The sequence below is a fragment of the Lathamus discolor genome, chromosome 8 (assembly GCF_037157495.1).
Source record: "Lathamus discolor isolate bLatDis1 chromosome 8, bLatDis1.hap1, whole genome shotgun sequence".
In the NCBI taxonomy this organism is placed as follows: domain Eukaryota; kingdom Metazoa; phylum Chordata; class Aves; order Psittaciformes; family Psittacidae; genus Lathamus; species Lathamus discolor.
Window position 1 is genome coordinate 17,571,231 of NC_088891.1, and position 24,872 is coordinate 17,596,102.

The following is a 24,872-nucleotide window of genomic DNA, read 5'->3' on the forward strand; positions in this document are numbered from 1 at the left end:
AGTGTCCCCGCCAAAAGAGGCATTTTGTATTCATTTACAGTCCTGGCATACATTAAATCCCTCCTTTTATGTGCACAACAAGCAGTTGACTTAGGCCTTTGAAGATCTTGAGCCTCATCTCCCTTCTAAGCTGTAACTTAGCTCTTATGCTGCATAACTCCTGCATAACAGGCAGTGACAGTACAGGTCACAAGGAAACTCTGAGCCTAACTTCATGCCCTCTGCATAGATAACTGGAGATAAGACACAGGGAAGGACCCATTTTCAGGTGAAATGCTGATCTTTCTTCTGAACCATGTCTTAGAAGTTGAACAGCTACGTGTGTGTTCCCTCCCAGTACTCCTCAAGCCTCATAGAGCTCCACGATGTCATTTATTCAACAAACTAGAAAGCACAAAACCCATGTGAGTTATACCAGCATATTAGGAAAAAACCTGTAAAGTACAGATTTTAAGGAATATAAACCAATCACCATCACACTTTCTCGACTCTTTCAAGCCCAAAATATGGTAGTTTAAATGTTTCAATTGAAATTAAAACCCCACAGACAAACTCAGAAACCCCTGAAAACCAAACTAAACCAATCCCCCAAACTTTAAAGTAACAGTTTCATTCATGTTCCTCCTAAGCCTCTTCTCAAAGAACAGCCAAAGGCCAGTTTCTCACCGAATGGGAATTCATCAGCTGACACACAGGATATCAGCCCTCGAACAGCGAGGCAGAATGGCAGAACCAGCTTGCAGAACCATTCAAGAGACGCACCTGTACTTTCCAGGTAGCCCCTCAAGCACCCACGCCACCAGACACTCCTGTGCATGTCTTGAATCAGTTATCTCACTTGCCAAACCCAAAAATTCAGGCACAGATGACTGGCTCAAGCACACCCTCTCACCCTCATCCTTTTTCCATGCATCATGGATGTGATCCGCATTGCAAACCTAAACCCACAGTCAGCCTTGACTAACAAAGGCAGTGTATGCATAGTCCAGACCTAACCTTTAATTTTGTCAGATTGGCATGATAAAATGTAGCTGTATTTGAGACCAAAAGAGCCCCTATTCAGTCACAATCTTGAGAGAAAATAAGGCCAAGGGTTCTGGCTCACAGAGATTAAAAAGAAGAAAATATTAAAACGATGAGAATACCCAGTGTCCCTGTTTGTGCTAAAAATGCAGAATTTAAGTAATGTTTTTGTTTCCATATTTCCTTTTTCTTGCTCTTTTGCTGTAGGTGTTTTTTATAAGTAGGAAAAATAGAAAAGGCGATCACTTATTTTGGAATGAAGAAGGGAATCCAGTAAAGCAAGACAAGGGCATCCTAATCCCAAGAAACACAAGCTCTGCACACACAGCTGTTTCAACTTGAAAGCCAATTCCCAGTGTATTCCAGGAACAACATGGAGTTAGCTCCTTTTCCACCTTTCAGTTTCAAAACTATAATGCAAAACAACCAAACATACAGACAGAACCAGGAAGAGGATAGGATGAGCCACGGAACTAAACTTGGACTGGAAGTAAATAGTGATCCAGAGCTTCATAGTTCAGCTACCTCTAACTCTCAGGTGCCAATAGAGAGGTTTTAGAGCCTACAAATGCCAAGCTACTAATTTTCATCAGTCCCCAGTGCTGCTGCTGAGATGCAGCCCTGGCGAACTTCCCTGCAGTCTTCCTACCTAGTCTGCCTGTCTTGACAGCCTGGGAAACTGGTCTCTTCATTCTGAGCCTCTTAAAATGAGTACAGACACCCAAGAATGTTTTAAGTGGGGCATCCAATGACTTACACCAAATGTGTGTTGTTATTCTCTGAGCAATGAGACAAATTTTCCATTGGCATGAAAATTCTAGGGTAAAAATAGAAGGGAAACAATTTCTTTCCCTAAAACCACATACCAAATATCAACATACGTGGTAACATGCAGCTACTCCCATTCAAAAAAATACTAATTTTAACTTTTGATGCTTTTTTCTAGATCATCATCAGTATCTTTTTCCATGCAGGAAAACTCTGTGCCACTGCTTCTGCCTTTGGCTGGGATTGCTTTCTTCAGAACCATTCAACACCAAGGCTTCACCTAACGCTGCTTTTGTAGATAAACTGTTCAACTTTGGCTGGGATTGCTTTCTTCAGAACCATTCAACACCAAGGCTTCACCTAACGCTGCTTTTGTAGATAAACTGTTCAAGAGCTGTTTGTTGCTGATTTTTCTCTTTCAGATCAGCTTATACGAACTCCACACTGGAGTAATATAAGGAGTGATGTAGTATTCTTGCATCCATCTCTCTGAATGCATAGAATGATTGGTGCTTTTGAACTGGATTTTAATTCCTCCTCTCCTGGCCCCATCCTTATGTTTAATAACAGATAGCTTTCCTGCTAACTGCTCATTACTTTTCTCTACCAAGAGTGAAAAGCACACAGACCTCAGCATCACTGAAAAACACAGAACACCACAGTAGCCCTGCTTGAGGAAACAAAGACTCTCTTCCCACTTCCATCACATAGATCAGCTCCAGGTATCCATGATGTACTGCACACTCAATTCCATGCTAAAATTAGGTTGGGTTTAATTTAACTAAAGCACTGCATAAGATGACAAACCAAATTTTATCTACTGTTACTTAACTGTTGTTTCACATCTAATTCTTTTTTTTTTTTTTTTAAATGACAACAGCTAAGGAAATCTCTGACCAATATTTGACACGGGCTAACACAGTAGAAAACCCTCTCGTCTTAAAAATTCTATCTGATCGACTATATTCTCTATCGGTGCTAATAAGCCAGTCTTAATGCCACCATCTTAGCACCACTGCACTAAAATGCCACCTGTATGCCCACTTAAATGAATCTGTTTGATAAAACACCTGCACAAAAACACAACAGAAACTGCCTTTATACAAAGACTGTGTCAAAATATTCTGGTGAAAGTCTTAACAGCCTTTGTTATAAAGAGAGTCTAAATATTTCATCTGTTTACAACTCTCCCATTGGCTGTCAATATCCCATTTGGGATGCATTGAGAACTACTGTAATTCAGTTCACTTGCATTACTGGCAGAGCACAACTCTTTCCATTAAGCATTAAAATGCTAATCATCCTAAAGAGAAAACTTACTGACATGAAGCCATGCGAAAAGACTGAAGTGAAAGATATGCACATGACACTTTTGTTTGAGATAGAGGAAGGACTATTGTCTGAAAACACAGGAACCCTGACTTGCTGAATTCAAGCAGTCTCATGCAAACCCCGAGAGCAGACAAGGAATTATCAGTATTGGAGTCTGCTGGTTACAAACAAGGCAATTTAAAGCAGAGCACATTGTGCTTTCTTTCTTTGCGCATTCAGATTTGCACAGAAAGGTTATGACCAGTTACTGGCTAAGTAAAATCCTCAGCCTTCTTGCACGCCTGAAATGCGATACGAGTTTATTCACGCTTGGAAAAATAGGCAATAAGTAGTATCTTTATCAGTCTATCCAACCGCCACAGCTCTAGGCCAAAACTCATGCTCTGAAATGAACATGTACTTATCAACAGAGGTGGGTATCTCTTTGGTAAACTTTAGAAAAGGACATTAAATGAAAACAAGCAAGAAGATGTACTTAGTTTAATTAACAGCCAGTGCTCTGTACTTTGAGGTCCCCTCACACACTGGTTTATACTATACACTGAAGAACGTAATTGAAAGGTATGTCAGGAAGTTAACAATGTCTGATTGCCCAGGTGCAAATAGTGTTCCTACCCAGCAGAGTGAACTGGAAAAACATTTGAGGCCCAAGAGAAACATACAAAACAGGTATGTTTGTTGAGCAGCAAAATACAATTTATTAGCTCCTGTGGAGTAAAAGTAAAAAGGAAATTAGCCTTTTTTCTCACAGGAACCAAAACAGACTATTGTTAGGTCCTGCTGTGCTCTTAAGGATTCTGAAGAAGTGAGGAACTGAATCCCACCTAGTCTCTAGGAAAACAAAAATCTCAGCCTATTTCTCCTAAAGGTAACAATAAGAAGCAAAAAAAAAAAAAAATCTTGAAAATTACACTAAAGGTAATTGATAACTGTCTTTTTATATTAAACCCTAAAGCTCATAGTTAGACCACTGAAATATCAAAGATCCACTAGATCTTATCTTGCCAAGCTGCAAAACGTACTCCAAAGAAGTTATCTTTTGTCTCTCATCATCATGCAGATCAGCTCCTGACAGACCCTTAGAGACTTCAGGACAGGCAAAAAGCTGCACTACATAAAACCCTCCAGGGATACTAGAGAGCTCCTCTGTGGTTTAGTGGAGCTCTCACAGAAAAGAATCTCTTAGTGTTTGGTAAGCAAGAGGTTAATAGCCTATAAGAAAAAAACACCTCTAACAAAAATGTTATTTCAATTGTATTACATTTAGGAGCCCTGAGGGTCATGGGGTAGATAATCAAAAAGGACAAGGAGGAAATTAAAAAAGGGAAGAAGGCAATCAAAAAGGGCATTTAGAAGGACCCATAATCCTCCATAGGAAGAATACTAATTATACTACTGCATCATCTTATAATTAACCCTGATCTACATTTTTTTTATTTTAGCTGTAATAACTTCCCCATGTACAATGATTTGATTGCTAATTCTTGCCAGTCTGCCTTGAACAGCTATTTTAGTTTTGGTAGCAACTTTTTACATAGCGCTTTAACTTTCCTTTATAAAGGAGACAAAATATTTAGATAGTTGAATTATCTAGGCATCAGTCATACCGATTAGCACATTGGTTTCCTTTTATCCTGATAGTGCCATGTGCTACACTCTTTTTCTTTCCCACAGTTTCTTCTATTTAGGAGTGAAATGAGTCTCCAATATATAAATCAGCGTGTTGTACCCACTTCAGCAGTCAAACTTGACCATATGTCTTCATGATGACTTCCATCTGTATTTCATATTTCATTTAATAAATGTGGGATATTATTGTAGCCAGCAAACTAAATTCTCAACATACCTTCATTCCACAGCAGACCCCTGCTGGGGCTCACCTACATTCTTGGGCAGCTGGGCACACATTGCTATGACATTTCTCATGATTTACAAACAAGCCTGAGTTTTTGCCAAGCTGCAGAAAATAAGAAAGCCCCTAAAGGTGCTTTCCCCTGGATGAAGGCTAGTCATTTATGTACAAAGCCAAAAGTTATTCCCCAACTAACCTGAGATGTTGACACATGCAGTGATTTCACAAGAAAACCTGGCAACAAGAACACATAAAAAGCAGACTCCACAACTAATCTGGAGGAATAAAATGATTCAGAAATAAGGTACGTTGCAGCCTGTCCTCAGAGGCAGACATCTACAGAGATCACTTGATTTTTTTTTTTTCTTGATCTTTTGGATTCACTCTAGCCTTACTCTCTGCAGATATAAAAGCAGACGTGCTCCCTTCTCAGCTTCAGATGTATGAGTAAGTATACACAACGACAGAAATCACTCCTAACTGAATCTTTGTAGCATGATACAAAGTTACAGCCTTTTATTTTGTGTACTTCCTTCATGTACTTGCAAGGCACCTTGCTAATTAGTTCTTAATGGTCACTAGATTCTCGGATAATTAACATTTGGAGGGCATTATTCCCAAGTCAGGGCCAATCTAAGGATGATAGTCTCCAAGGCTCCCTCCATAACATGTGTCATGGGAGGAAGAATGGTTTTTAATATTTTAACAATCACTTTACTACAGAAAGATGGTGCCTGAGGGGTTTGGCTTACACAGCATGGGAAACATCAGCTTCATAGAAATCTGGAGACTATACTGTGTGGTCAGCAGCATGTACTCTCTGGACAAATGCAATACTCCTTTGGAGAAAACACAAGAATAGAAAAAACCCAACCAAAAGGCAATCTATGTGAGTAACACTAATTTCCTTCTGATTAACTAAAGGTATTATTTCCAAAGCAAGAATTTAATTCTGATTTAATGGCAAGCCCCAAACCTTACTTCTTAAATAACAGAATTTCACCCTCCATCAAGAAATCTTGTCTAGGTAACAGCTTACAGAGAGCAAGTAAAGTCAGGAGTTCTTCCTCTATCAGTTAAGACATCTGCATAGCACACTGGGAAAGAGGAATGCTACCACCCTGTAAAATGAGTTCAAACAGAACATCCCTAAAAAGCGAGTAGGCCTATCTAAAAATCTCAAGCCTTTTTTGTTCCTTTTGAAACCCTATCTCAACCTAAATGCACATTCTCAATCAATATTTAATAATATAAAAGCCACACCACCCTGAGGCATTCAATATCCTCCTATTCCTATTATTTTCAGTGTGGTAATATGCAATACAGCCACTGAATCTTTTGAAGTGATAGCTGCACTCCTTGGGTAATACTAGAAACTAAACCTAAAGCCAGGTTAAGCTTCTATTGCAGCCTGCACCACCAGGCAGCTGAAACTGGAGGTATGAAATTGGAGAGTAATTATTATTTGAAGTATCACCTCCTCCATCTTATTCTGAAACACTGACTGCAAGTATAGTGATTTTGTCACAGGAAATAGCCACGCTCGTGTTTTTTTCTTAGCTAGTTTATCTTACAAGATAGTAATGCAGAGAGCAGTGAAATGAAGCACAGAATCATCTCATTAATGGCCTGTCATTCCTCATGCCTTCCTCTTTTCATAATCAAACAAACAATTAAGAGCAAACAGAGTAAACAGCTAACACTTGGAAACATCAGAAAACGGCAAAAATTGCCATCTTGCAAATGAACTTTAGGTTAGCTTTGAATGTTGAGCAAGCATGCCCTGTTATGCCCACCCAAGCTGTGCACTCACAGCATGCAACTAATGATGTTGAAAGTTTTCCTTGTTAAAATGTGAGCAGCCCACTGCCACTTTGCAGCACTTTTTTGCCCTGGATAACTCTAGGCAGTGCCTGCTTAAGCAGCTGTATACTCTGCACTAAGTATCAAGCAATTTGCTGCCTCTATGGCTAAATAGAGCCCTCTCATATTGCCAGAAGCAAGTGAAATATTTTGCTATGACTGACAACAAACTAAATAAAGACTATCACACTTGCTTTCAGCTACTGCTTTTATGAACATAATGAAAATACCTAGAAAAGGCAACCGCCACCAACAGAGACTGCCTGCTATTGATTGTTTGCTATTCTTGTTTAATCACAGCTACCAAACAAGTACATTCATCATAATGAACAGGTATCGCTTCCAGTGAGAGAATTCAGAAAATGTAAAAACATTTGGCAATAACTGGAAAATCAGCACAAGAAACAAAAATGAAAGGACTCATCAGAAATTTTGGTCTTTATATGTATAATCAATCACTTGCTCAATTAAATGGCTACCCCTTATGAAAATAATTATGCTGCTACTGCTGCTGGGCTGCCCTGCAACACTACAAGAGCCCAGCAACAGGGTTGTGGTAGGAGAATGTTATCTTCCGCCCAGGGACCATTTGTTTCCAAATCTTGTCCTCCCCTCAGCTTCCAAAGGTATGCAGTGTATCTATTCTGGTTCAAGGCAAAAGACATTTTCATGCTACGCCTCACAGATTCCGGAACTGTCTGAGAAATAAGCCTGAAGGACTACTCAGCTAAATACAGGCTAAAATTACGCCAAGGAGATGAAGGAACCTCAAGAATAAAAATGTAAGCATTGAAAGCAGAGGTGGGAGATTTGTTAACTTCTTGGTTTTCCTCTATCAGAGAATTCATGGAAACCCTTTTCTATTTTCTTTCCCCAGAACCTCACGTGGTTGGATTCACATCTCCGGACACTACTGTCCCTGCCTGTGGCAGGGGGCTGGAACTAGGTGAGCTGTAAGGTGCCTTCCAACCCAAACCATTCTGTGATTGTACTGAGACTGTGTACTGATCTTTCCAGATTCTATGGCAGCTCCCTGGTGGTTCTTCTGCAACCTTCAGCATGTACTGAATGCTGATGGCAGCTAGAACCCAGTTCTTCTTTCACTCATTTGATAAATAAGCAGGCTCCCAACTCCTCCCTGCACAGCATGAAATGAAAAAGGGAGGCAATGATTTTAACACTTTCACTCAACTAAAGCTGAACAGAATACCGATGAAACATTTCTTTAGATGAGTTTTCTCCCTGCTGAATCCCAAAGGCATTCTGCAAACAATGGAGGTGTTATTCTAAGGAGAATTAAAAAAGAAAAAGAAAGCCTACAAAAATCTAATTTAAAATGCTAGGCAACCTAAGCATAGGCCCACCCCAGCTGCCTTTGCTTTGTTAATGGCCCTCCAAAGCTAAGCAAGCCTGTTACCTGGATTACTGATAGGTTGATAATGGAATTACCCCTGGTATAAAGCTGCTTTGCAATCAAATTTAACTTCTAAGGTTTGCTGAGGTTTTTTAACCACTGAACTACAGTTCACCTACTTTCTGCCCAGCAAACAAACTTTTTCTCAGAATTTCAGTTCACTAAAGTTGTCCTGAAGTTGTTCAAGGGACAAAAAAACCAAAGAAACCACATAAGATGCTCTTTCCAGTTCGGTGCAAGACTATCAAAGCTTTTTCTTGAGAGCGCTCTGCTTTTCTCTTCTCCAAGCACACTGCAACGCTTACACCAAGACAGACAAAAGGCTGCACAGAAGACACTCTTCTTTCCTGCGAAGACCCCCATGCCTATGCATGAACTTGCAAATACCATCCGGGTAGCACACACTCCAGATGTAGGCCTGTGAAAATGCAGGGTTTGGTACTAGAGCTGAAACATTCCTCTCTGTTTAGAAAAGACTCTGACCTCATGCAAATGACACTGCAAGACAGAACAGACTACACCAATCCTGTGACATAACTACTCAAACACTAGGGACACGGGAGAAGAAGGTAGGAAGACAGAAAGATATTAATAGGTGAATATTTCAAAGAATACTAAATAAGATTAGCAAGAAAGTGATTGACACTGTGCTTTCTAACTAGGTTTCTCTGTCTATAAGACACTTAAAGCAGATAAGAGCAGTTGGATAATTAATAAAAATACTCACATGTGCTTGTACCTCCATGGGCCTTAAACAGGCAAACTTCAGGCAGCCTGAACTTATGATGCAGTTGCCTTGACAGCAAATGACCACCCATAAACACTTTCTTTTCCCCCCAGCATGCTACCTAGAGCTGACTTAAGTGTTTTCATGCATTTCCAATCTCAGATGATTTTCTTTTGATCCTGCTGTAATTAGCTCATTTGCTTTTGGAGATGCTTTCGGACCCAGCTTCAGTAACTTCCAAGTAGCATAGCCAGACTTGATGAAGGGAGCTACTTAATATCATCAGGTGTGCTCCACAGCCACTCTGTTTACAGAAGCAAATCAGTGTGACCTATAAACAGCTGAGACTTACTGAAATTTCTCTGCATAGCAGAAAAATAAGTTCAGCCACAGAGTCTCTAGTTCGCAAAGTAGACCTTGAGTGAATGATTCCTAGAGAATAATCTTTGTGGCAAATTCTCCTAGTTCTGAATAGGCTTTGACTTTCATGAATTCACTTGCAATTTAAAAGAATTTGACTTTTTCAGAAGAAAAAGCAAATTAGCGAACCATTACCATCACACAGTCAGGATCCGCTCTCACGGGTCACAGCCACGTACTTGGCTGTTTAATCAGGAAGGACCGATGCTGTTCCCCAATGGGTTACACTTAGGTTTGTATTTAAAAAGGGACTCTGAAGGATAAAGGTGATGACTGAGGATCCTTGGTTCTTTTTTAGAATACAGTATTGAGTTAACACTGATATTCATCAGCTGGAACACAGACTTTTACAAAATGACTGAAATTGAAACACTGGAAAAGACTGAGCCTATTTTGATACATGCCCGAGCCAGTTTTAAAGTGAATGTAGAAGAGGGGGCATAAGCTCCTACTTTAAGGGGGCAGCCATCCTCCTCAAGTGTAATCACTTAACCTAGCCAAATATGGGTGGTGAGATACTTGTCTCACCTGAAGATTATCCAACAGTCTGGGCGTAAGGCTCAGGCCTGGCTGGACTGCTTACAAAACACACTCCAAACCCTCCTCCCCTTAATGTTCATAGCAAACATGAAACCCACTACAGCAGAGTCTTGGACCAACGCTTGTTAATTGTGTCTTATGACTTCCTCTTCACCAACTTCTCAATCACTTCTCTAATATGGATGAGAATATAAAAAAGTAAAAGTGTTTCAGGGATTTGCCAAAAAAAAAAAAAAAAAAAAGTCATTTCAACCATCTCTTTCACTGTTCCTCTCTTGCACTACCTAATTAATGGTTCTGAGACAAGCCCAGTGATTCCTCATTTTTTAAAGCTCTGACAGTGAGTGAAAGATTAACCCAAGCTACCAGGAAGACAGCACCCTCAGAGGCAGCAGGACGGAGGTTGAATACCTCTGCCCCCTGTGCTCCAAAATCAACACAAGGAGTCAAGGTTGGGCCCCTTTATCCCACACAGGCTTTACCTGAGAGAAGACTACACACCAAATTATCTTGCAGGACCTGTACTAAGCTACTTGGCATTGTACGTGCTTAGATATAGAAAAGAAATCCCACTATGATGTAATTCTTCACTTGCATGGTCTGTGTTGTCTCTTTGGTTGCCTAATCTCAAGTTATTCTCTGCTCATCATCTATTTTGTTAGAAGCTAGCCATAAGACTGTATGTTGAATGTCTATCCTGTGCAAGAGCACTCTGTTGCTTTAAAGCAGTCACTTCAAAACGATTTCCACAAATGGTTATATGTATGAGCTTTACAGCATGCTCTGTTGATCGGTTTATGAGATTTTCACATATCTGGGTGAAAAGGAACCAGCAGTCTTATTTTCAAGGCCATGAACTCCACCTGACCACCTTCTTTCACTGTTTGTGCCTTTAGTGACACTGCACTGACATTAGGTAAGTTTTTCCAAAGGTAGGTGTAATTTATTCCTGAGTGTTCACTAATCATCCAGTCAAAACATAGAGCTGAAAGTGAAACTGTCTGACAAGAAAGCTTAAGATGGAAAAAGAAAGACAGAGAGGGAGCAAACTGATTATTGTCCCCACAGGGTTTTTATGGGTAGGGGAACACATGAGGTGGTGTAAGTACTCCATTCTGTAGGGTCTATTTTATAAATTACCATTGGGGTTTCGAACAGGGGTCACTAAACTCTCTCCATAATGGTAAACACTTCACTTCTGTCCTGGGTTCAGCAGTAGCAGTCATTTTTCTCCTTCTTAGTAGCTGGTGCTGTGCTCTGTTTTTGACTTTCAGCCTGGGAATAACACTGATAACACAGATGGTTTTAGCTGTTGCTCAGTAATGTTTAGTCTGACCAAGGACTTTCTGAGTCTCATGCTCTGCTGGGGAGCAGGAGAAGCCAGGAAGAAGCAGAGACAGGACACCTGACCCAAACTAGCCAAAGAGGTATTCCATACCACAGCACATCGTGCCCAGTATATAAACTGGGGGCAGTTACCTGGAAGGGTTAGATCACTGCTCAGGTCGGGCTGGGTATCGGTCGGTGGGTAGTAAGTGGTTGTATTCTCCTCCCTTGTTATTTCCCTTATCATTACTATTATCGGTGGTAGCAGCAGTGGTTTGTGTTATACCTTAGTTACTGGACTGCTCTTATCTCGACCTGTGGGAGTTACATTCTTTCAGTTCTCCTCCCCATCCCCTGGAGAGCAGGAAGAAGTGTTGGGGGGAGGGAGGGAGCGAGCAGCTGCATGGTTCTGAGTTACAGGCTAAGCTTAAACCGCGACAACTGCCCACTGGAGGTGGAAATGGCAGCACAACAACTGTAAATTCAAAAGCAAGATAATCTTAGACCAAAAGCAGACTAATAAAATGATACAGCTTCAGGGTCACATAAAGTAAAAACCTCGACTGCCCATCTCAAATGCAAAACTCTCACTCTGTCAAGGCTTACAGTTTTGTCTGGAAAAGCCACTCATATTCCTTGATGTGAACCAGAGACTGAGAAATCATTTAAGGCAACAGTAACAATACTGCTAGGCCTTGTCAAATGCAGCACAGCCTCTGTGAAATGGTTCTCCCTGAGTGAACAGAGGTAAATAACAGTAATTGCTTTGTTAGATTGCATGCCAGAAATAAAGCCTTTTATACTCATGCGGAGTAAAAGTCAAAACCACGGCAGGAAGACTCAATTTCAGCAAACAGACTGTAATGAAATAATGCTGGTGGTACTGCTAGCCAGAAGCTTACTCGGGCCTTTGAAATGGTAATGTCCTTCACTGTATAGCGGAAACTAGTAAATAAAGAATCTTGTTGCACAGAAATTGATATTCTTTGAACATACACATTTATTTTCCCTAACAGCTCTATTTCCAAGTTAGCTCCACTACGTCCCTTCAGCCTCCCCCTACTCTTATTTTGAAGGCTACCCACAAGGTAGCCAATGTTTGCTAATCCTATTTGGACTTGACAAGATACTGAATCACAAGGAAGCTTTTCCCTTCCCCATCAAGCACATCTGTTTTCAAAATCTCGCTCAAATGTCACCTTCTTGCACATGCAAAGAAAGCTGGAGTCATTTGTGTACCTATTGGAATAAGATCATCTGTCACCTTCTCCTTGCCATGCTCTCCTCTTCCAGAAAGCTTTTTTCCTTTCAGATTTAATAGCAGGTGTTGGCAAGATCAGTCAATGGTTCAATCTTTGAAACGACACGGTTTTTTCATCACCAATTCATATCTGAAAGAAACTAGGCCCCAATCAGGCCACCATGATTTTTTTCTGGCATTAAATTGGGCAGCATCCTAGACCGTAACATTTACCACTCTTTACCTATGCTCCCCCTGACACACTACATTGCTTAATGCAACAATCTTTGTACTCTAATACACGGCTTGGCTCTTAGAAACAGAATCACAGAATAGTTAGGGTTGGAAAGGACCTCAAGATCATCCAGTTCCAACCCCCCTGCCATGGGCAAGGACACCTCACGCTAAACCATGCCACCCAAGGCTCTGTCCAATCTGGCCTTGAACACCACCAGGGATGGAGCATTCACAACTTCCTTGGGCAACCCATTCCAGTGCCTCACCAACCTCACAACAAAATACCATGTAACTCTAAGGACCTGTGCTTTCTTTTTTCTGTGTGCTACCTGCCATACTCCCAGCCTAATTAAAATCAACAAACCAACAACAAACCCCACAACCTTATATTCCACTTGTTGCTTCAAGTGACTCCAAATGTTGTTTAGACTGTGCCACCATGACTCAGCAAGGTAAAAGGTGTTCAGTCAGCTCTAACAAAAAGGTTAGAAGTAGGGAAGTTTGGAATCCAGTCCCAGAGCCAGGTTCTGCTCTTAAACCTCTGAGAAACTCCGGGGGTTTTCAGAGGCTCCACTTTCTACAAGCTGGGTGTGAGGGGGATGACTGCATTTGAGGATCGAAACCCCAGATAAGTCTGCAGGGTAGTTTATGTGATGGTACTGTACTAATCAACATCAGGAATAAAAAGCTTCACAGGTCAGACTAGTTCTATCAGGCCTTCAAACATATTGCTGTGTTTCATAATCCCCCCTCTTCCATTTACTTTTCCAGAGGAAATTATTCTAAGGAGGTCAAAGCCCGTTGCAGAGAGCATCTGCATTCACCCATTCTGAGGCCAAGCTGGAATGCAGATTGCATTGCATTTGCACAACATTAATGTTCATTACATCTAAACCAAAGTGGAGTTCTAAGTCTGCTCACTTTGTACACAAAGCTCTTCCTGTGAAAGTTCTCCAAGTGCTGCCTGAGCAATTCACAGTGGATGGCTCTGCTATAGGCTGCAAACAGGACACACTACACACAGCTGAGTATCACTGGCAGAAGAAAAACCTGTAAGTGTCAAGGGAAAACGCAAGGAAAAAATGTATCTTTCCTCTGATCTCCACTTGAATGAAAGGCGTGGAGGTTACACTTCAGATGAAGGAGCTAACTGTACTCAGGAAAGCTTTAATGAAACAGCTGACAGTAAGCTCCTGATAGGGACATTAATCAGAGAGACGTTTTTGAGGGAGACGTATAGGGCCATATGCTTATTTACTCACATTCATGAATTTGTTTACTCTGAGAAGGACAACCACTGGGAAACAGTGTTAGCATGAGATCTCATATTCATACAAATGCAGATAAACATACAAATGATACAATGCTAGGGTTTTGCTGGGTTGTTTGCTCTGGGGTTTTTTGTTTCCTTCTAACCTCCACTAGAGAATCCAGCACTTTCCCTCTTTCTACCTGAAACAGAAACATAAGCTTCAACTCTTTGACCACTACAATGTCTTCAACAGTGTAAGACAACTGGCACAAGTGTTAGTAACAGTGAATCTTAAAAGTGTTCCAGTTCTGGTCCTGACCGACAGCCTATTCCACTGACTCCCTTTTGCTATCCAGAATGTTCCCTTCTGTTATTTCTGTCTGTTCCCAATCTTGTGATGTGATTAGAGTAGATGATTACGCTTACATAATAGTATCAAATTAATTTGCAGCAGAGCACAACAGCAGAGGAAATTGTTTCAAGTTCTGAAATCTCCCCCTCCCCAGTTTATTTCACTGACATCAGGGGATTAAGGCAAAATGGGTCAGTAGAACACTGCTGGGAAAACATTCAAAACATCAGTCCTGACCTTGTAAACGACAGTGAGAGAGATTGCAAACAAAGCAAGCCGTTTACTGTGTGCTCTCTAAAGAGCCATCAAGGTGAATCAGCTTCCTAAGCACCTATCCCTGGCTGATAGAGCATGGCAGGGAAAACCACACTGCACACAGCCTTTCAGGAGAGACAGGCATTTTGGAATACTTTTCCAAAATTGTGGAACACAGACTTAATTAGAGTTTTACTTGCTGCTAGAGAATGCATTAACGCCAACAGTAATCAAAGCAGTGAGTTCCTGCAACTTTAAATCAACGTGAGTGCACCGATTAAACCCAACGTATGTACGGGACAAGAAGCCTGACAAACATCTCACTCCGCTGTCATTCAGTAGCTCTGGAAGGTTCTCCTCTCACTTCCTGCACAAACAATATCCTGCTGCTGGGATGTTAGAGGGTTATAGCTACATCACTTCTAGCACTCAAGACAGTCTTCTGACTGGTGTCTGTGACTAGCAGATTTATACTGATTGCTGGCTTGATACAGGAAAACAACCATTAACCAGGTTTACCACACTGCACAGCTGGCACAGCTGGTTTGTGATCGCTGCTAACTGTTTATGTACAATGCACTCACAAATATTTACCTTCCCTTTGGAAAAGCACATGCTTCTTCAACAGCCACTCCTTAAAGATAGCTGGATAAATAAAATCTGGGCCTGGTTCCAACTTCTCAGAAATATCCAAATGACTTCTTCTGCTATCTGTCTTCTCTTCCTTCCAACGCAGACACCTACTTTCCATCCTAAATATTTTAATGGAAGTACATTAACATAACTTCTTCTGGCTTAAAACCAGCTTCAGTTTTACACCTTGACATGCCATAGCAGCAACCTTTGTGCTTTGCCAGCTCCATAAGCTGAGGTAAGCACAATAACCAGGAGTGGTGTGCATCCGCATGCCACTGTTGCAGGCTCCTCCAAGACAATGACACTTTCTGCACTGTGAAAAAGGCAGTATTTTAAAATGTTCACATTTTGCCACAACAAGTAAATCTAGGCCTAACACCATTAGGTAGGTAAGTTCTTCCTTGTGCTCCATTACCAACTCCATTGTATATTTATGCTTTATATTAGTTGTACAATGTTAAACGTGCAGATTTCCAATGTCACTAAATTCAGCCTCCTCCAATATGGGTATGGTCGTACATACGTTCAGCTCTCCAAATAATTCAGCACGGCTGGAAGTTGTACAGTATGGCACCAAGTATTTGACCAAGTGTGCAGTGTCACAATATGTTGATGCATTTAGTCTCTTCCTACACCAAGGCAAAAAGATAGGATTTTTCTTGTTTCTAGAGCATATGAAGTGACAGAAACCCTCCACATAAAAATTTTATCAGTGATCACAGTGAAAAATGATGAAGATCACACAAAGGCCAGGACTACTCAGTTCTTTCCACAAGTGTCATAAACACAACATAAGGTAGTCATGCTGGAAGCGCAATTTAAACCTACTTTTCCTGCTCCTTCCTGGTTGTTTTTCTTCTCTATCAACATTATAATGCTTTGATGAAATGCAAGTACGAATGCAGACATACTGTAATTTGTTGTGCTTTTCCTTTCCCCATGTCTGTAATTTCTACATAACTAAGACAACTTGTTAGTACTAAGCTGATTTACACATTATAAGAAGCACATTACTTTGTTCCTTTAACCATATAATCACAAAACTTGCCCATCATGTTACTGCGCTACAGAACCGTAACCTGTGGTCACCTTTATTAGTTGTTCAGTCTGCTTGCAGATATTTATATTGCATATATTAAGGAGAAAACACTAAACATTAGAAACTTTGGATATCCCAATAGTGACTCCCTCAAGACCAAAAATACTATTTTACACTGCACTCTATACGCAAGGTACATGCAAAAAACAACAGCAGCCAAAGGATAGTGTGGAAAACAAAAGCAAAAACAAAACCAACAAAGCACGAAAACCAAGAAGCAAACAAAATGAGGAGACATAGTTCAGGTTTCCTAATGGTTCTGACTGCTTGCTAGTTTTCTATCTTTAACATTGCCCTAAAGACAATCCTCTTACATAATTTCTCCATATAAAATGAAATGGACTTTATAGAGGAGAGTGGAGGAAGGATTGCAATATTCACAAACTGCCTAAATCAATAAAATCTTCAATGCTGTCAATGAAGTATTCACATCTGAAACACAGCCAAGATGCTACCTAGACTGATCTGTCACCAAGGTTTTCTTAACAGAACATGTTATTTTTTCATGCCTGTGCTGTTGGATGTCCACCCAGTGCCAAATGACTAATTCAGAAAGACAGACAAAAGTCTATATATTTTCTCTCTGCCCCTGCTTGGACATCCTGTAATCAAAGTACCAAAACCTGTGAGTCAGACTGAAGAATCCTCTACTAAATTAGCGAGCTTCTTGATATGGAACAATTTCATGTGTCACATTCCTCCCATACACTGATTAAACACTTTTACTTTTTCAACGTCAAGATGACATTACACTGCAGTCTTTCAATCCTCACACCACTACTACTAATGTTACTAGTAAGAAGCCCTTGCTCAAATCTGCCCTAGTGTCAAGCCTGATGCTACCTCTAGCAATTCACACAGTACTACAAAAGGGAGCTCCCCTTCCTCCCCAAATCTGTTGTTGTTGCTATTCCCATGGATATGTCACAAACACTCTTTGCAGCATTCAATATCATTCAAGTTCACGGACTAAACTTAGTAATTGCCTTGAAATCCTAAATCAAAACCCTGTGGGGTTTTTGTTTTTTTTCAGGGCTCTGACAGATGCAGAGGTAAATTCAAACAGCAGATACCTGCATTACATTGTCCCATTCTTCCTGCAAAGATAATGGAAATTTAGGCAGGGATACCTAATCTACTCATAAATCAGTTCCCAAATCGCCGTATTTCTCAGCTTAGTACAATACTATACATTGAAAACTAGACTCTAGCTTCTTTGGTAGGTTAGGCTGATTCAGCTGGTCCAGCAGTGGACCAGACTGACTTGTCTGGGTGGTGGGCAGCAGGCAGTGGTAATACCTCGAACAATCCTGTTCAAACTGCTGCAGTTGACCTGCCAGAGCTCTCAATCCAAAAGCTTTCCTGGGCGAAATATTAATGATTCATAATACTTGGGGTTCACAGTACTGACTACAGCTGGCTGATACTAATGCAATCAAGTAATAAGAAGCTTTCATAACTCATTTCTTTGTATGTAAAGCCTGTACAGTATCATCTATGACAACAGCCATGACATCTGACAAACAGCTGCTGAAGATAAAAACAAGAAATGAGGTGGAAAGGCCATTTTTGGATGGCTATCCATATTGCTTCATCATGGACTGAGGAGTTAATTCTAGTAGCGGTAAGGACAATTTTAGAAATAGACAAAGATCTACCAATGCAGAGCACTACCACTTTTGTCACACACTTTAAACCTCCCTATTGTTTCACACCACAAACGGAAGCCCAGCTAACTATTTTAGTCTGGCTTAACTAAAATGCCGGAGATTTCACCAAGGTACTTTGACCAATATTTAGGCTTGCATTCCAGACTTTAACTCTTCACAGACACTCCAGCCTGCATCTAGTGATCAGCTTCTTAGTAGTAACAACTACAACACTGTATATTTACTCTTTCTGATGTATAAGATGATGACAATGCTGCATTCTGGCCTCACTCATTTTGAATTTCTGCCTAGAAAAAATTCCAGACTCAGATTCCTATGTATTTAAGATTGAGGACAGTACTATAAGGTGACAGTTGAGGGCACTGTGCTGTAATATGCAATTTATGTCTCGAATGTGTTCTTAAGTCATCAGAAACTAATGCAGAAATCATAAAACATATCCCAGTACTTCCACCATTTGAAAGCATTTTATCAAGTATTAGAGACAGCACCAAAAGTAACATGAGATTGGTATAATTTGAACAGCTGACTGAAAGAGGCAGAGCTTTCATAAACCAACTACTTACATGCCTCAATCTTCATACTACTCAAAATTCTTTCGACTACATTAGGGCTAAGGATTGTGCACAATAAAAGACATCCCAAAAGAGATTATAGTTTTATTAGACTTGTGATTTTAGGAACCTTTTTAACAGAAATAAAGCAGAGGTACATTATAAACTAGCTGCTCGGGAACTAACCCATTCATGGGATTTGCTCCCATACAGTAAAGACACACGAGACAAATCCCTATTGACTTACACTGGGGCTTGCCTGAGCAGACAGGCAACACAGATCCTCTAATGTGTACATGTACTTGCCAGTGCAAGGAACCATGTATTTATTTCCTCAGACAGCAGGAGCCAAATGAATCTAATAAATGTCATTTTATCTGATGCTTCTGCTGTTTATAATAATAAGCCCTACTTCACTCCTTAGTCTCTGCATTTTCTGTAGCAGCTGACCCAAGATTGTGTCTCCAAAAAAGAAAACATTAAAGTGTTACAAAGCATGGCTATTTCTTCTCTCTCTGTGACTCATGGTCTAAGGAGTTCAGAAAATTACACTCAAGGTGCTGTTTTGCCAAATTGTCACTACTTGATTCTTGAAGGACAAAGCCGTGCCTAACTGTGTGTGCAGGCATTGTGTTAAGTTCTGGTGTCTGCTTCTTGTGTTTTAAGTATTTAAACCTTCAAAGAGTCAAAGAATGGTGTAAAATATACAGTTTATAAAAAATAATCCACAGCCACAGAGGTGATAGCAGCCATTTCGATACATCTGGTTTTGAGCAAAACCTGACTTTTATTTGAGTTTCTGGACGAGAGAACCTGAACAGTTCTCTCCTGCATTTACCCATTTTTTTAAAAACCCAAGTTGTAACACTGGACAACTAACCTAGAAATCCAAAATGTTTAGGACTGATCGCAGAGTTTGAAGATTGTTGACACAGATTCAGAAATATCTGCGGAGGCAAGGGGAAGTAAAAGTAAAAGATCATCTTTTACAGCACAGTCTGCATCCATAAACTTACTCTTTTAAAGATCTAATGCAGTAGTTTTCTACTGAAACAGATAAACCTAGAAACTAGAAAACTAGAGCTCGCTTCCCATGCAAAGGAGCGAGAACTTTGGTTAAGTAGCCATGACACTCCCAACTAGCTGATGTTTCAGGAGGACCAACAGAATACAAAGTCTATTCCCACACCTGTACCAGCAGAAGCACTTAGTCCTCCTCTGTTTTTACACTGTAGTTCAGCAGAACATCAGGGTTACTTAACCATCTCCTTGGAGCCTAAACATTAATCCTGTTGTGGCTATGAGATTTCTACTCCGCTGCTTGTGTGATTTGGAGAGGTGGAAAGAAGAAAGTGCAGGAACCAAACTTGTGTTCTTACGTGGTTGCTACGCAAAACTCAGTCCTTAGGAGACCAGTGTAAGAGTGAATTTAGCATAGTAGGGAAGCAGAAATACTATGGGAATCTCATAAAAACAGAGATCAGGTTCTGGTTCTTCCAGCACCTCGTGGTTGACAAATAAAGCAGAGTATCCCACATAAGACTCTGGAACTCAGAACCACCCCGGTTTTTGTTAAGGAAATAAAACACTTAATAAACTGTGATCAGGTAATAAAAACAAACAGGCATTTAGAAAAATGACTCAGTCTGCCAAAGTGTTGCCAATTCTTTTCAACAGCAGCAGTACTGTTGCTGTAATGTGACAGCAGTGGCAATCTGTAAGTTAGCACCGACTTTGCCCTTCCAGGCAGGCTGAGTCACTCCTGCTCATCAGACAGAAATGACTTTACACCCTGTAACATCAGAGCCCAGATCTCCACCTGTGTTTCTTTTCTCTTAAGCCTATTTTTCACTTCCTACCTGCTTCTGATGGTGGTACTGCTCTCCCAGCAGGCTTTGTACGCCGTTCCCAATGTGACTGGCATGTTATTAATGAAGAGGTGGCTCGTGTCTCTCATTGCGCTTCCACTGAGTGAAAGCACCTCAGAACTAATTTAGCTTTCACTCACAGGGGAAGATAGAAGATACAGTACTCCACCAAGAAGTTCACTATTCTGCTGCCTTTAGCAATAAAATTCTCTTCTTTTTTTGTTTTAACATTAATAAGGTGAGAGAATAGAGTATTTCCAAAAGAAATTAAGAAATGCAGAGGATAGATGCAAGTGCAGAGGCTCCCTGTGAGTAACCGCCAAGCCAAATTCAAAGAGATAACACGCATACTGGAACAGATGTACAGGGTGGAGAAGAACTCCACAGGCAAACAAGCAGTAATAAAGCCTGCGCCTAGTGCGCAGTAAAGCAGGCCTCTCAACCATTTCAGCTTGCTTCCCTGTTTGTGAGAGTTCTCTGTGGCAACAAATGCAAAACTCCTCTGAAATTAAGGACTACAGAAATAATTTTGCTCCCCAGGCTGAGAAGGTCAAACAGATTCAGAAAGAACTTTCATATCCATCACTGTAAGAATAGAAACCTAATTAGAGACCAGACTTCACCGGCTAAAAGAGCTCAAATTCACTTAAAGCATATCTGAAGCATACGCTTAAAAGACTTTACCCCTGATTATTAATTCATTTACGTCTCCTGCATACAGGGAGAGTCACTCACTGAAATGAACCACCTCTTGACTTCCAACCACATTGTATTTTGCCTGCATCACTGTTTCATTTTCTCCTTTTCCTATTTCTATTATATCTCCTATTTTTCTATTTGATGTCTTTAAACCAGGATATTTTACATTTTGTATTCTTACACTTCAATTTAACAATTTACATTTTATGCTTACAATTTTATATTTTACTAATGGAGTAGCAGTAATACAGTGAGCTACCAGAACCACAAGGCAGCTTGTGTTGTACTCGTGATAGCAGCAGGTTACATGCAAAGGTACCAACAGGGTCTCTTCTGCCACAGGATCAAAGCCATCAAGAAAGGGGATCATGAAAGAATTTCTCTTGCCACATGCATTTAAAGATTTTCTAGCTATATGCCAATGAATAGTGTATTGGAATTGTCAGTTACTCATTAAATAGATGGAATTGGATCAATGTCAAACCTCATTTAAGGACCACGCACGCATGTTTGCCTTGCATACAATGTATTACCAATCTTAATGGGTATTTTCCTATCCCCTCATATTTGAATAAATTTAATGCTCAGTAAAGAGTACAGAAGACCAATAATTAACTTAATTTGGGCAGGCATGCTTTAAACTTTCTGTGCCATGGCTGCAGCAAAAGGGGTGAACGTTTCTTAAAGGGCAAGAATAGAACGAGGATGGAACTAAATGTACTTCACCTTTCACTTCACCCCCTGTTTGAACAACTACAAACCTAAGTTTACAGGCCCAACCATTTTGTGGTAACATTTTGGTTAGTGTTCACCTTAGGCTTGTGCATTCTCTATTTCTTACTCTGAACTAAACACTAAAGATAAGCATCAAAGAAAATTAGATCACTATTCCTCATGCTAGTGATCGATGCTGGGTAGGGAACCCAAGTTTAAATTTTTTTTCTATCCCAAAATGATCTCCACCCATAAAACTAATCAAACATCAAAAGCTGGAGAGCAGTTGCACAATCTTGGTTTCTGCAAGTTAAACATGTTTTTGTAGTTTTCTTATCGTTTCCACCTACCAATATATAAATTCCTCTTTTTATTATGCAGTTATTGCTAGAAAGTATTATTATTATACAAACTACTTTGTAGACTTCGACCATATTACTTACTTGTGACATTAAAGTTCAAAATTTAATCCTAATTTAGCTATGGCTGGATCAGGTCAGTGCCTGTAGACATATGTACATATACATATGCCCACATCAACAACCCCAAACCACAGATATTAGAACTTTAAATGCAAGCCACACTGAGATGTCTCACTATCATTTCAAAAGGTTTCCTACTGTTATACTGAAATGCCCAGATAGGTAGACTGCTGTGAAATATGTAGGTGATGCCTGCTGACTGGTTTGCAGATGACAAGGAGCATTTGAAAGCATCAAAGATTCCTGTGTGGATGTGTGTACATTAATCCCTCCCTTTGTGATATCTAGACTTGACTATTGTACCACGTTGTTTAATACATTGCAAGACTCTGCTCCTCACAGAATGAACCCTATTCAGAAATGTCAGTGCTCCCACCAGGCTTCTTACTGATTTTAGATATTCTAAACTTAACATGACGGTTGCTGAGAGACTGCATTGTTTGAAGTCCAAGTTTACATCCCGCTTTCAATCTGTTGTCCTCTCTGTTTCACTACTGGTACGACTAGAACTGAAGTGCTAAATGCTCCCCAGATACGAAACCTGTAATGAAGAAAGGGTAGGGCTTTGGATACAGTGCCTCTTTAAAGCCTCTTGAAAATGTAATTTAACTTAAATTTGCTTTAATAAGAAGCAATCATGTTTTCAACTTCATTCTTCACTATGGTATTTCAACAAGTGGCATAAGGTCTAACGTGTGCTTATTGACCTCACTGAGTTTGCTCCTTTCGGAAAACAAGACACTTGTACACTGAGCAGAGAAGTGCAGAGAGAATAGCCACAGAAAACCTCAGCTGTGCTTCATTGTGACTGATGAGCATTTCCCAATTTCTATGCTGTTCTGCATACTTTTCAGCACCTTTCTGAAGTAAAATATTGCCCGAAACAGTGGGTTCAAAGCTCACCTAATACACAGAAATAAGGTCTGGAAAGCCAGCTCTTCTAACAGCATAAATAGTAGTGTGCTAGTTCACCATACAGCCTCCCACAGTACTGAGGAGGGTCACACTGAAGAAAGTATCTTTAATATATATATACGTATATATATATATGAAAAAAAACCCAAAGTAAAATCCCAAGCACAATTTAATTAAATAAGCATTTAAAGTTCGTTTTTTTAAGTTGCTAACAAATACACTCAGGTTCCACGTATATTTTCCTATCTTCTTCAGGACATGCAATGCAGCTCTCACAAAGATTAGTCACTGCCCTCTTTATTTGAAAACAACTTCTAGCTCTTCTTTAAATCCCTTCTGGTTCTTCCATACAGTCAGCATAATCATTTTCCACTGACAGGACTTGCCAAACTTCCCTTATATCTATTTCCATTTCCCTTCATTTTTCTTGCTCCTTTCATTTTTTTCCTGTGTATGCTGACTCCCTAGTTCCTCTTCTACTAAATTATGCTCTATTATTTCCACAGCCTGAAGAACTCACAGCTGAAGCATTATTTCTAACCTTATTTTGTATTCCTAGCATGTCCTATAATCTGTTTTGAGTGTTATTTGCAGCCAAGATGCTGACACAGCATCAATTTTGTTTTCATGGTTTGACTGGGTGGAAGTGCGCCTTACTACAGGCACTGGGATAAAAACAGTCAGCTATCTAACATCAACACAAACACATTTAGAATGAACCTTATTTTTTCCAGGCTGCATGTTATTGTTTCTCAGTGGTAATTGCAAAGCCTCAGCCCATCTTGGAAAGAAAGGGAAATAACCCTGATAATTGGAAATGGCATTTTTGTTGTATATTGTCTTTCCTCCTCTCCACATTTTAGTATGTCAGTTCTTTCCCATAGAATAAACATTCATACCTGATCCACATCAAAAACTACTGTAAGGCACCAGGTCGAGAGGGTCCCCAAAAGCTTTTCTGACCTGTAAAGAAAAATATGCTTTCTTTTTCTGAGACTGGCTTGTTCCCATGAAGGTTCCTTGTTGTGTGTCCTTAAATACCGAAGATATCCACACTTCTGTCTTTAACCCACACAGTTCTCCCTCTTTTCATGTGAAACTATGCTTTACGAATGCACTTAAATCTAAAATGCTATTTCCAAAACTTTCTGAAGCTTTAGGGGAGGTCTGGAATGCAAACCACAATCCCATTTTACAAAAAGGCCCTTTAACAGCCAAACCAACCCCTTTAACACTCTGTGGAAAGAAAGCAAGTACAGTGAAATACTAACATCCTTACCTCTCATAACCTGAACTCTCCATTTATTATGAAAGTCTAATGAAGTTATTAAGAAAGACTAATCTTTATACTTAACTTTCAACACTGCTTTGTGTGTTAGTAGTAAAAAAAATCTGCAAAATCATCCTGGTTATTTTATTTGATGTATAGATTGCAAAAATAAAGTCACTGCCAATCATGCAAATTCAATGTGTTAGAAAAACAGCCATGAAGAAAGGGATTCTTACCATAGCTTGTAAATAAGCATCATGTAAACGGGCATTAACATTTATAATTAAGAAAAAGGAAACACAACTACAGAGGAGCCAAAACCTGAATAAGTATAGGGTTTAACACACAGCAATATAGCCTATGC

At 40.1% G+C, this 24,872-nt stretch overlaps 1 protein-coding gene and 1 long non-coding RNA gene across 4 annotated transcripts in view; one reads left to right on the forward strand and one right to left on the reverse strand.

The window, feature by feature from the left end:
• The window catches only part of RORA (RAR related orphan receptor A), a 400,239-nt gene that overhangs the window by 128,197 nt on the left and 247,170 nt on the right, over positions 1-24,872 (reverse strand). Inside the window, exon 1 of one of the 3 annotated variants that reach the window (XM_065688644.1) lies at positions 8,980-9,174. The exons of the other annotated variants lie outside the window; for them this stretch is intronic. Coding sequence (XP_065544716.1) covers positions 8,980-9,070 — 91 coding nt within the window. The 5' untranslated portion in view covers positions 9,071-9,174. Of the gene's footprint in view, positions 1-8,979; positions 9,175-24,872 lie in introns of those variants that run through there. 3 annotated transcript variants of the gene reach the window in all.
• On the forward strand, positions 5,376-12,241 carry LOC136018954 (uncharacterized). The gene is made up of 4 exons (XR_010614676.1): positions 5,376-5,422; positions 5,699-5,864; positions 7,456-7,620; positions 7,716-12,241. It is a non-coding gene; the product is annotated as an uncharacterized LOC136018954 (long non-coding RNA).